Source organism: Liolophura sinensis, chromosome 6, assembly GCF_032854445.1.
Source record: "Liolophura sinensis isolate JHLJ2023 chromosome 6, CUHK_Ljap_v2, whole genome shotgun sequence".
Taxonomy (NCBI): domain Eukaryota; kingdom Metazoa; phylum Mollusca; class Polyplacophora; order Chitonida; family Chitonidae; genus Liolophura; species Liolophura sinensis.
In genome coordinates, this window is record NC_088300.1 from 53,549,756 (window position 1) to 53,563,787 (window position 14,032).

A 14,032-nucleotide genomic window follows, 5' to 3' on the forward strand; every position below is an offset into this window, starting at 1 on the left:
CTGAATCCAGTGTTATGTTGTTCAAACAGAGCTGACCACTGCTCTGAATCCAGTGTTCACAACAGTCATTCCAACAGATCTAACACTTGCTATGATTCCAGTGTTTAAGATACTCATTCAAAATGACTGCTTGCATGCATTCTCTATTCAAGACAACTATTACGTCTATAAACTGTTTGCACATATTCAGGCCAGCCAATATTTTTCATGAACAGTGTAGTTTACTTCTGTCTAAAGATAACATCGCCCCTTATTGTGATTTGTCCAGCCTGTATCTGTCAACAGAGTGAGCTTGTTACCCTGCAGTCATCAAAGACGGATGTTAATATAGGAAGTCCAAAGTGTCCAATGACAGAAACTTAACTGTCACCAGAGTATCAACTTCCACAGAATTCATAACAACGTATTCAAACTCCAAATCCTGTACTTAAGTCCTGACCACATTCTCACTTCAATCTTTATTGCTCACATCTAGAAATATCGCTTCCTAACTTGTTCAACTTCCTTTAAGATTTGTTACATAAAATCAGGCTAATAATACTTTACAGGAAAGAAACCTTCCAAGTTCTACAGTTTCTATCTTGGCAATATATTCTTCAAAAAAAATATCTAAGATACAGTAACATGAAGGAGAAGGTCTTACCATCCCTCTTAATGGTTGCTTCTGATTTGCCAGAGCTTTTCTTTGAGGTTGATGGCTCTGAAATTCTTCTTAATGGCTAAAATAAGAACAAACAGGCAATTGGATTAACACTGCATTATTCTTGCAGTGTAGTGTCCATTATCATTACACAGAACATGGTACATGTAATACCGCATGTTTCTCTGTGATTAATGAACTGTATGGAACAGAAAACTCTGTGACTATCCAGCCCTTGAGGTACTACACAGCTGCTGCAGATAACTGCCTGGTAATTACACAACTGTGCATACTGGATAATTCTCCCTCTCATTCAAACATCTCCGGAGATGTGTAGGATGAGAGGAAATCTTAGAGCATACAAGGCCAAGGACATTCATCATGCGGTAAGAAGAGCCCGGGGAAAACCCATGAGCATCCGCAGCTTGCTGTACACATACATGTAACCAAAAGCTTTCAACATTATTTTCTAAAACTTCTGATCATTAAACATTACTGAGATTCTCCCAGTTTTCAAAAGATCTTAGGTACAGATTTTTGGAAATCTGAAGTTCAGCCAAACACTGACTGCTGACATTACATAAATCTACCCCTAATTACAGCATGTACTCATGTTAGTTAATGTCATTTCACAGCATTCAAACACAGTTTACCTTTAATACCAGTTTACCTTTAATAGTATAATAATGGCCCCTAAAAGTCCCCTAACACTGTCCAAATGGCAACTTCATGTAAATGGAATATGGCTAGGTTTGCAAACTGCAAGAAAATTGTTATTTTCCCAGTCTAGAGAGAATTATACTCTCAAAATTTCACAAACTTAAAACTATCTGTGCATGTGAAATATCTGGGTATTTTGGGTATATCTGCCATGTCAGCATTGGTAAGACTTACATCTGAACCCCAGCTACAAAGGTTACGCTGTTGTATCATGAGCGCAGCACCACCTTTACGACAAGCCTCCAAAAAGCCCTCATCCACCACCTGAACATCTGCTTTCTTGGCATCTTTTATACCTTTTGAGTTCTTCTCAACTTCCGCTGCAAGAGAAAAAGAAAACCACTAACTACTCTAACTCTTAAACCTTCTCGCATTTTGGCAAGGTATTTATTCAAGCACATTCTGAGACTATTATTCTGTGCAGACTGATAAAATTATACTTTTTGTGAAGTCCTGAAATTCCTCATCCCACCCAAAATAGTTTGTCTCTGAACACAAAAAAAAATTGTTCATACCTCTCACTGAAAGTTGCTCTTTCATACACAAAAAGGTTGAGGAATTAGGGTACCTGTTTATGATATAGCTGTGGCAAATGTTTTTTTTTTCTTTTTTTTGTTTTCTTTTTCTACATAAAAAGAAATATTTAAACTTCAACACAAAGATTTGGGAAAATATAATCATCCAAGATAAACACTGCAGCCACAGAGTGATGTCCCTTTGCACATTACATTATTGCTTTACAGCAAGTTGCACGTATGCTCAACCTGTCAATTTTAACATGGAATGGTGTATAGAATATTTATGGCTAATTCAACTCAATTAGATTAATTTTCTGAATAATGGATGGGTCTGGGTGCCTGTTTTGTTGCCAAAATAATGAAACTGTGCCAGTATTTTCATATACACAAAAATACTGTTGTAGGTACAATGCCCTAATGTACTGAAAGCTGCAAACATCATTTGACATAAGGATGTCATTGTGTTGTCTATCAAAAACTGCATATTGGGATGTTGTTGTTGGAACTGTCCACTAACTCAAAAACATAAAATACAGTTCATTGAAACCTGTCAATTACACCTTAACAGTTTAGTGATTAGAAGGAATTTGGAGAAAAAAACACCTGGTAACTTCATTTCAGAATTCAATTTCAAAACAAAAACCCCTTAATGATACAATGCACATCACTGCATACACTCCTTCCATGTCTCCATCTTAATAACATATGCTGTGAATACCTTTTGTGCTGATACAAGCTGCCAGGGTGCCGTCCACTTTACTAACTACATCCCCACCCAGGGAGGAGATCTCTTTGGTCAGCGCTGTCTTGGACTTGACAGTTTTTCCGATCAAAGCAAACTTCATTCCCTCCAGAGGACGGAGAGATCTGAAAGTAGAGAAAATGGTTGACTGGCATTAACACGTTTTTGGCTGTTTAGCATCAAATGTTTTCTCCATTTCCTAGAATTCAGTCTGACAACACCTACTTATCCATTTCCTCGGATTCAGCCTCACAACTTCCCATTCCCTATTTTCTGGGATTGAGCTCGACAACACTTATCCATTTACTGGGACTCTGCCTCACAAAACCTACACATATTTACCTATTTCCTGGGATTCAGCCTCACAACACCCACTTATCCATTTCCTGGGACTCTGCCTCACAAAACCTACACGTACTTACCCATTTTCTGGGATTCAGTCTCACAACACCCACTTATCCATTTCCTGGGATTCAGCCTCACAAAACCTACACGTACTTACCTATTTCCTGGGATTCAGCCTCACAACACCCACTTATCCATTTACTGGGACTGCCTCACAAAACCTACACGTACTTACCTATTTCCTGGGATTCAGCCTCACAACACCTACTTATCCATTTCCTGGGATTCAGCCTCACAAAACCTACACGTACTTACCTGTTTCCTGGGATTCAGCCTCACAACACCCACTTATCCATTTCCTGGGACTCTGCCTCACAAAACCTACACGTACTTACCTATTTCCTGGGATTCAGCCTCACAACACCCACTTATCCATTTACTGGGACTCTGCCTCACAAAACCTACACATACTTATCCATTTCCTGGGATTCAGCCTCACAACACCTACTTATCCATTTCCTGGGATTCAGCTTCACAACACCCACTTATCCATTTCCTGGGACTCTGCCTCACAAAACCTACACATAATTATCCATTTCCTGGGATTCCGCCTCACAACACCTATATGTACTTACCCATTTCCTGAACCCTGAGAAGAACTAACAGGGCCATCAGTCAGGTCAAGTGTAACCGTGGGAAACACTCGCTCACGTTTCACATATTTGTACTTCTTCCTGAAAAAAAAATTACACATTTTTTTTTCATACCATTTTTCTTAATGAACAATAAGGTTTGGATAAGAAGTACTGTGAATGACTTAAAATTTCATCCAAGATACCTTTTTGTTAGAGAAACTTTTTTCCAGTATTATATTAGCTGACCTTCCAAACAAACCTCCAAAAGCCTTTAGAAGATCAATCATACTCTCCAAATCTGGTAAATTAAGAAACTTTGTCATAGACAGAATTTTATGCCATTTACCAGATGCACAAGAGATCACTATGCTGAAAATCTGTCATAAAATACTCACAAAAATGGAACATCATGATACTCAGATGGGACTTTGAAGGGTTTCCTTTTTGGCGTTTTGGTTTGGTGCACGCATTTGGTCCAGCTCGTGATATTTCCAGTACACCTGTAGCCTGTGGTGCTAAAACAGATACATAATGACTTCTTTCAATGGCATTAAAAAGCTGATAAAAGCTTTAGTTCAGCGAGCAACCTTTTGGAATAAATACTGTTATCAATTTATGCTATTATATCAACTACACAGCTTTCTATTTAATGTCAACTGTTAACCTCTTGCAGGTTTCATCTATTGATCATATGTTGAAATCAACAACTTAGCCTTCTCTTTAATACCCACAGCTGTCACTAATTGATCATCATGCCTGACAACAGTATTACCATTATTCCTCAACCTTTTCCCCTATGAAAGAGTAACTTTCAGTGCAAGTTATACACCTTTAAAACTTGATTTGAAGACAGAACTACATTTGTTTCCTCGGCCAATTTCTGGGATTCACAAAAATAATTATTTTATCAATCTACACAAAATAATGTCCTACGAATATGTTTATATAAAACACATTGAAAACATGTGAAAAGGTTGAAGAATTACAGGAGTGTGACCGTTCACTGAATAAACAGAAGTTGTGATCCAGAGACTAATTACTATGGTGAGGAGAGTTTAGATCATAAATCTGGCTCTAGGATCACAAGACTATTGTAAGCTGTATTGGTATAAACCCTCCTGTGCATTTATATTAGAACCCCAAAAATTGCTTGAAGACAGGAGCCCTATTTCTTCAATCTTTTCAAACACCTCCAATATTCAGAAACATTCTGAGAGAACTATGGGGTGCAGAGAAATAATTTGCACAGCTTTGTGAAACTTGCATCTTTCAAGACACAAACAAATTATGTTTATAAGTCATCTTCATAATAATTGCATGCATAAATTTCACTGAAAAAAACTGCTTTAATGGTTGAAAAGGTTGAAGATTTACAGTATGTCTAATCTGCCCAAGCATATGTCATTGTAATCCAGTACGGTCATTCACTGGGTGTGGGCTGACCAACACTCCTGAAAAGGTTCTACCCTCATGTCATTATTAGAGATTTGGATAGTCCTTATCCTTTTGATTAGCCAGAATAGAGGGAAAAAAATCCTGCCCAGCATACCCTGCCTTCTCCGATAGGATCATCATTCAAGTTACACCCAATTACAGTACAGCTCAGGATGAAAGTTAACCGTGTACCGCTCGTAGCAGCGCTCCGATATACTTAATAACATTCTACTAACGTGTGACAAAGCCTCTACTAAGCTGTGTTGAAGATGTCCCGAGGCACACAGGATTACTGTGGGTGTGAATATAGTCCTGCTTACTGACTAGTCCTAGTTAGTTTCCAAATGAAGGTATAGTCCCCGTGCATTCAGCAAGGTGAACATATACTAGATGGGAAAAGCCGAAAGTTTATCTTGCAATATCAGGGATGAAGACAGGGTCTGGTTGTGTCCATCAAATGCACTCTTCTAGGAAACCAAATGGATAAAAATTACAGGAAATCAAATCAGATTTTTGTATTACTTTTGTCATCTGACGTAACTGTTTTAATATATGACAATAAGTAAGCCCAAAATAACGGGAACGTATCATTCAATGTCCATTTTTCGTCACTTCAAGATTTATTCCAATTTTTCCTTCTAAAAAAAGTTGACTGTTGGTTGTTCATTGGTGATTTTAACAGGAACAGCCTTTAATCTATATGCTACGACAACAGGGGTATTTATTTCCAGTAATAAGTCTATATTTGGCCCACTATTTCGTGGCAAATTCAGTCTGGGCTGCATAGGCTTTTGTACCAGTTTAAATCCAGCCCCTGCCAGTAGTTAGTAAGGATGTTATTACCCACAGTGGTAATCTTGTAGTTGTTTTTTTATCTTTTATTTTTTTTTTTTTCTCTGTATGAAATGCAAAGATCCAGGTTCAAGACTGGGTGGTGGCATGCCAAAGATCATACATGTTCATGCAATTATATTAATTGTGAAGTATATTTCTACAGTGGAAAAAAAAATTTCAGTGTGATATTTACTTGTTAAATGTTTACTTAAAGTTGACCCCCCCAAAAATGTTTAAACCCCAAGCACACACTCACTCAAAAAAAATGACTCGCGAAACAACAGTTACATCTTGTCACATTCCCAGAAAACGTAATAACATTTAAAAGTTATCTTGATACAAGCGATATCACTTATGTAGGACTTTCAAAAAATATTCGTCCTATGCACTGCTTTATTTTTCTTCTGTTAAAGTGTTGTAGCTAGTCATACAATGCAATACAGTTTTCCTGTATCACAATATATCACAATACGACTTTAGGGGCAATACCCACCCCTAGTTAATACAGAGGTACTTATTTTTTGTTTTGGCTTAAAGGCTTGTTCAGAGAACCCTTCAGTCTCACAAATGTTGCTCTAATGAAAAAAATTTCAGCAATTATTATGTACAAATTAGTCAAAACTTGCACCCCTGATATTGTCTGTCAGGTTGCCAGAAATGGCTGAGAATGCATCTCCAGCAATCTAGACCCCCGGAGCTTCCGGGGCCTGGGCGGCCCCTTGACCTCTCCTATTTTTTTTTTTTATAGGAAATCAAATAAGGACTCTAGAAAATTTTCTGGCTTCAACCCTGAATATGTAACCTACCTCAGTAAAATAAAATCAGTTCATCAACTTGATTAAGCTATTTAAGGGAGTACATATATGATCAAAGTCATCAATTGGTGTCCCTGGTTACCATCCTAATTTTGCTATACGTCTACATGGATGTTATGTCTTTACAGCACATATTTTATAGCAAACTCCACAAATCTTCGCATAAACTTCACAAACCAATGCAACTTGTTTTGGATATAACACATGCAATAGCGCGGGCCTCCTTCCTAGGGCATCACTCCAACACAGGCAGACAGCAATCTCATGTGCCCATGCCTTTGCGTAATCTTTCACACTTTTGTCTTATCATATGTCGCATCTAAATAAAAGTCACATCTAAATAACATGTATTTATATTACTGTAAGGATCGTGTCAGCCTCATATCGAAAGAACTGAAAAAGACAATGACAGCCTGAAACACGTACAGTGTTTTCAGGACAGAAGCAGGCATCACCATGCTGCAGACCTTTCACCGTAGGCTACTTCTGGCTGACAGATACGTAGGCCTGGTCAGAACAATCAGTGTTTTCAACCAGCAACTTCAAATGACTGATGCATTCTTTAAAAATCTGACTGGTGTGTTCATGTAGTTTTCAAGACTAGCCCACATTAGTCATTGATTGTCTACAGACTTAAAACTTAAGATTTTCAAAACCATACATTCTGTGTCCGTTAATAAAACTTGACACTTGTGAGTATTGTTTTCTTTTTTTTTTCTTTTTTTTTTTTTTAATTGGTGTTTTACGCCGTACTCAAGAATGGTGGGCGGAAAAAGGGCGCAGCCCAGGGGAAACCCACGACCATCCGCAGGTTGCTGACAAACCTTCCCACATACGGCCGGAGAGGAAGCCAGCATGAGCTGGACTTGAACTCACAACGACCGCATTGGTGAGGGACTCCTGGGTCATTACGCTGCGCTAGCGCACTAACCAACTGAGCCACGGAGGCCCCAGTATTGTTTTCTTACTTCAGTACCACATGCCTATTTATGGTTACATGTCAATTTTATACCCATGTATTTGGTGGCAAAATTCAGTTAAAAACTGAAAACCCGGGTAAAAAAACTCAACTCTGCATTTTCCTGGTACAAATACTCAAATTTTTAGATAAAAACTCATTTGAATTCTAAAATATATGCATAGCGATAAGTGGTCGACTTCAGTCGCCATATGCTCCATGCGTGACAAGCTGAAGTGATCATGCGTGTATTGGCTGTAATTAAATTAAAATTAGGCTTTAAATATATTCAAACCATGGTGATAAGGTTTATTGAGTATAAAACAAAGTGAGAGTTCATTCATATTTAGTATGATCAATCTTCAGTATGCTAGGAAAAAGAAAGAAAAGTATACAATAAGTGCTGGCATCCAATGAATGTTGCTATGATACACGCTATCCCATAGGCTGTGTGTCTTCTGTGGACAAATGAGAGAGCTTCTAACAAATTCTGAACTGTATACAACACAATGGCATTTCACAACTGCAGCAGTTTCTGACTGGGTACAGAAGATGAAAACCAAAAACAATCCAGAACTAATCGTGTTGCTTAACAGCGTGAAGGACTGGCTCCAATAATGGTGAATTTATATGTTTAAAGTTGAACTGTTCAAAAAGTAGGACTACAGGTACTCTCTCGACCATCAAAGGGCGGTGCGAAAACAAGTGACACCTCTTAGGCTCCTTGAATACTGCTCACAGCATGGGCGAATGTCATCTTATTACACAGTGAGTAATCCATCCCCCCTTGTTTTAATCTCTGATCCAGATTGTGAGGATTAGCGACACCGCAGGAAACAAGAGGATTATAGATAATCCTCTTGATAATACCTCTTGACGTGCTTGAGTAATTTCAGCCATATTATGCCGGTAACTGGGAAAATTAAACAGTTTTAAGATTTTTTTTCGAGTATTCTTACATTTTGCTTCAAAGTTTATTCAAGTTCACAAACAAGATTTGATATCTGATTTCGTCTGGGTGTTGGTTCAAATAATGTGCTGTTAAGCATAAATTATTCCCATGAAGGCATTTTCTTGTTAAGGAGAGTCAGTGAAGAAAATATTTAAGCTCCACTATGCACAGTGAGCAAAAAAATTCAAATAAAGTGTATTGGTGCAAATGGAAAAATATTTCTTCTGTGAGAAAACTCTTTCGAATGAATCATTTTTTCCTTCATGCATTTGATGTATGGGTGCGTTTCCTACCTGGTTTGATACATACTACAAATTCTCCACAAAGTTACACAGACAAAATTTAACTTGTCCCAAACCATGTTTTCACGTATTACCACTTCATATGAAATTTGTAATTGTAATATTGTATTGTTGTTGTTGTTGCACATCAGTGTCAAAGTGTCAATCTGGTTTTATAAATTACTGAGACGCAGATAATTTTTCACTTACAAATGACAGAACAACGAAAACCCTCTACAGAAGAAACAAAAGATAGGCCTATTTGTCCACTGTTAATGGGAGATGAAGAAGGAGCTAGTTTATGCAGTGATCCATTACGAATCTTGCAAGGACTCACAAGTCACAACTGGTACTTTAGAAGATATGCCACATTGCAATCAAAAAGACACACATCATATATCTCAATTTTAGATTTTAGATTCTTAATGACTAGATTTTCCATCATCAACTTTTCACAGCCTGTGCAGGTAAGCCTGTCTACAGGTCCTCTACAAACTCTCCACAAGACCTCTAGGATCACGATAATCTCCTGTCTAGTTCTGACTTTTAGCCTGAGCTGTACTTAAAGTTCACAAACTATAGATGCCAAGAGGCAAATACAGAAAGCTGTTTTTGTTATCTCATACAGCAAATACAGGTATATGACTTACCTATAGACAAGCTGACCATCTTCACATTCAGGACACTTCTGTAAGGCACCAAATGCCATACAGTCACTGACAAGGTCCAACAGCTGAAACCACAGTTAATAAATACAATAATGTTTGAATCTCATCTGAGCAAAAATTCTTCCCATGCTCCATTCAGAAAATATTAATTATAGTTATTATACCCTAATTGCTCAACATCTTCGCATGGAAAAGAGCAACTTTCAGTGCAATTTATGCACTTTTTTCATCTGACTTTGTAGACAAACATGCATTGGTTGGGTTAGCCAATTTCAGGGTTTAACACAAAAATACATTCTCAAGGGACATATAAAATATTAACTCATTTACATAACAATTTCAAAACAAATTTGAGTTTGTCTAGTATATGTTATGACCACATTACAGGATTCCCCTGAACTCACCTTAGCCCCACCTGACATCACCTCCTGGTTGTTGTACTCTAACAGGCCTTTCAGAGCATCATTGGAAACGTGCTTAGTCAGGTTGTCACGGATACTCCACAGGAGCTGACTTTGTTCCTGTAACAAAAATGACGTAAGATTTTATCATTTATACTGACTGCTGTCACATACTTCCTTGCAATTATTTATTTATTAGATTGGTGTTTTACACTGCGCTCAAGAATACTCACATATACGAAGGAGACCACCATTATGGTGGGAGGAAATCTGGGTAAAAACCAATGACCATCCACAGTCTGCTGGAGAGAAAGCCAGCATGAGCTGAACTTAAACTCACAGTGACCGCATTGGTGAGAGGCTCCTGGGTCATTACACTGCACTAGCATGCTAACCACCTCAGCCACTAAGACCCCACACACTGAATTTTATCAGCAAATATTGGGTTCAAACATGCTGTCTTATTTCACGTGGCAGGAACGTTGTCAGAGATAACAGAAGTACTGATAGAGTAGGACAGAATTCTCAGGAAAACTATATCGCTCCCTATCTACTATCACCTACCCTCAGAGACTTTTCCTCCTCTGTCTCAATTTTTGATTTCTTCCCTTCACTCCCGCCTTTGTTTTCTTTGGCTTTTCTTTTTTTCCTGAAACAACAACATTAATACATGTAGTGTCACCTCAAAAGCTTTCTATAAAGTATACAGTAACATATATTTATACGTATGGGTTTGGTGAAAGAAATCCCCAACAACATTATCTTCACACTAAATTTTTCCAAGACACAATATTTATGCTACATTAGTCTGTAAATATTTAACTGCATTTAAAAAAATATTATGTTAACGGGTTGCAATGCAAAAAAAAAAATTTAAGTTGGACTGTCTGCCTATCCTGTTGGCCGCAAGGCACTGGCCAAGTGACTTCATGCCAGGAAGACCAGCCAGGATAATGTACTGACAAGTCCTTCAAAGATTTGACAAATCCATCCACTATCCAAGCTTTTCCAGACGCCATGGTAGGACAATCTATAATTTCCCCTATGTGTACACCTCTTAATTAGCACCCTGAAAATTACAAAAGTAAAACCAATTTACAGCAAATATTTTTAAAGCATGTAAAACAACTGAGCGAGATGATGACCGATTTTCACTTACATACAGGGCAGCATAAATAACACAAATGTGCAACCATCTGGTATGTCTGACATGAACTGGGCATCCATGGAATGATGGTAGTACCTCTGGAGAACTTTTCCATGGTTTTGCAGTCCACAGAATATAACTTTTTATAGTCAAGTTGAGTGATACCAGCTATGACAGGAGGAATCCTGCAGTTGGGCCACCGGACTGTGAGTGGCAGTGAAGAGAACACTCAGTCGATCAACACAGGTTGTGAGTGGCAGTGAAGAGAACACTCAGTCGATCAACACAGGTTGAAGTAGTTATCAAGCAGCTAATCTCTCCTGATTTCACACAGTATCACCAGCAAAATAAATAAAACTTAAATCATTTCGAATGGAAACAGCAATTTGTAACTCATAAAAAAGCCCATTTAAATTTTGTCTGGGTTCATGTAATGGTCTTCAAGGTATGGCATGCAGTGGTCTCACATGCCCAGAGTGGTCTGGGCACCTACCTGCAGCCCCATGGCCGTTATAGGGCAAAGGCTGGCGACCCCCTACAGTTGATGTCAAAGCCTGCTGTTTCAATCCAACAAGTAACTTAACAACTTCTGCATTTCAAGAAGTGAAAATCAAGACTTTCTTCTTTGTTCAACTTTATTTTGGGGTATACGCCTTGTCTTTTGGAATTTTCTTGCAGTAGACCTGACTGAATTAGCAAGTCTCACATGACAATGATCGACTCCTCCGTAATCAAAAGGTGTTTTTTATGAGATCTTTTCCATATTTTCTCAACTTGTGGCTTTTTTAGGCCATGTTTGTAACTTCTTGTACTGCCAAGAACATACTCCTTTCAGCTCATGCATCGCTCCCTACCTTTCACATTACATCATTGCCACCACGAGACAAACTTGACCTTTGGAACTTCACCACTTGTGTCCTCCCAGGGAACTATTCAATCAGCAATCATCAATAGAATTTTCTAGGTGTTGGTTAGAATCGTATTGCACACACTCTAGATAAAGAAAATGCATGTGTATAAAGTATTATAACGGACATATGTGGAGACGGATTGTTCGTGTTTACTGACATCACTTCCTGCCTCATCACCATGACACCAGTGACCTCAGCCTCATTCCGTACAAGAGTTCTGTACAAAATTTGCTATTGGTGGCAGTGATGTACAGCTAAAAGGTAGAAAGTGAGTAAAAATATGCGTCATGAAGTCACAAGGTCATGGGTGGCTCAATCGGAGTGGAGTAAATTTTCTGATGTTTGGTTACCATTTTTCTTCTGTTTTCAACCTTTTAAATGATCAAAAACAATTGAGGGGACATCATGTGCATTCTCTACTTCATCTTACTTCAGCCATGTCAGATACTTACCAGAACACTGGTATTAAATGCGTTATTTATATGTATTGAAGATATGATTTTATCACATTACATGAATTTATGTAGTATGACAATCTGTCAAAAATTTCTCATTCATGCACTCACTTCTTTTCACCCTTGCCTAATACATTGATTATCTCATCCTTGTCTTCCTTTTTCAACTTGCTAAATCCAACAATGCTAAAAACCAAAAAAATAAACAAGTTAATGAAACAGTACAAAATATCCACAACATTTACACCAGGAAAGTAATACAGGTACATTTTATTATTATTTTTAAGCAAAAACGGAAAAGTTTCAGAAACACATGTGACAGAATCTACAAGGTGGATCAACTTAAAGGATACATGAAAAGGAACTATAAAACACAGATTATGTTTCCATACCAAATGAAGAAAATGCCCTGGAAATTTTGTTAAAAATTTTTTAGTTTGAGGGTATTTTTATACCTGTGAATTACCCCTCTATATTATGGAAAATTTATGTCAACGGTCAGATTTTTCACAAATTATGTCATCGCTGATCTTGCTCAGAACTCAGTAAACAGCCTCGAAATCCACCAAGCCCGGTGAACTGTGTCGCTACAGCATGGGCAAGGTGACATGTACACAAATACTGCATGGCTTCTTCGGACCAGCTTAACGCCCCCTCTGCACCCTACACCCGTTGCCCATGCGGTCTGTTCCCCACACTGCCGCCCCTATTCAGCCTGACCCGTTCGGTCTGTCCCCTCCACAGTTCTTTTTAAACAGGGGTCATCGCTGACATCATTACTGCAAGCTACTTCATTTCTGGACTGACCACTGGTGCCTTAAGAAAACTGTACTCTAAAGCCATTCCCCCCCACCCCCCCACCCCCACAGTGAAAGTTGAAAACTTTGTTTGTGCTGTTACATGTTATTACACATGATAATCTGTACATTAAAAAATAAATCCAAGGCGTTTCATGTATCCTTTAAACAACACACCCCAATTACATGATTGTTACTTTGAGTCAGGTACAGTGAACAAATCAACACTTCCCACAAAGACATTCCTATTTAATCATATTACAGTCAAAATGTGCTCTGTCAAACTACTGGGCAAAAATTGGGTTTCGAGAAAAACGTCTCTGCATAAACTGCTAATACGAAAGGATTATTGGTCTAGAATCTGCTGAAAGTTGACATCCACAATCATACCTGTCAGGGCTCAGATCAGTGCCAAACCCCAACTCATCCCTGTTCTCAGCAAAACATGCTAGGTGGTACCATAGGTCTTGAGGGCCATACATCTTTGCCCGTTCAGAGCTGAAATCTTTTTTGGACACGCGCACAACATCCTTTGAAAGAAGAAATATGTACAAAGTAAATGAAAAAGAAATTACCTCAGTTGATTTCATTTTTTGATTTTCAACTCCACTTCTATTTTGTGTTTCACTGCCAAGCTAACACTAAAATATCCAAAAAAGGAATAAAAATAAAATTAGAAACTCGCCTCTTTATTTTGTCCGATACTGATGTTTTTTTCATTTTCCTGTTGTCTAAGACTTTCCCCTTGTAAATGTCTTCAACAGGATAAATTAGTGTTA

General features: G+C 38.1%; 1 protein-coding gene across 1 annotated transcript in view; it reads right to left on the bottom strand.

The window, feature by feature from the left end:
• Positions 1–14,032, bottom strand: part of LOC135467636 (poly [ADP-ribose] polymerase 1-like) — a 35,002-nt gene that overhangs the window by 18,095 nt on the left and 2,875 nt on the right. Inside the window, 10 exon segments of the mRNA XM_064745423.1 lie at positions 644–719; positions 1,535–1,680; positions 2,597–2,745; positions 3,601–3,699; positions 3,996–4,115; positions 9,525–9,607; positions 9,947–10,063; positions 10,508–10,592; positions 12,568–12,642; positions 13,644–13,783. Coding sequence (XP_064601493.1) covers positions 644–719; positions 1,535–1,680; positions 2,597–2,745; positions 3,601–3,699; positions 3,996–4,115; positions 9,525–9,607; positions 9,947–10,063; positions 10,508–10,592; positions 12,568–12,642; positions 13,644–13,783 — 1,090 coding nt within the window.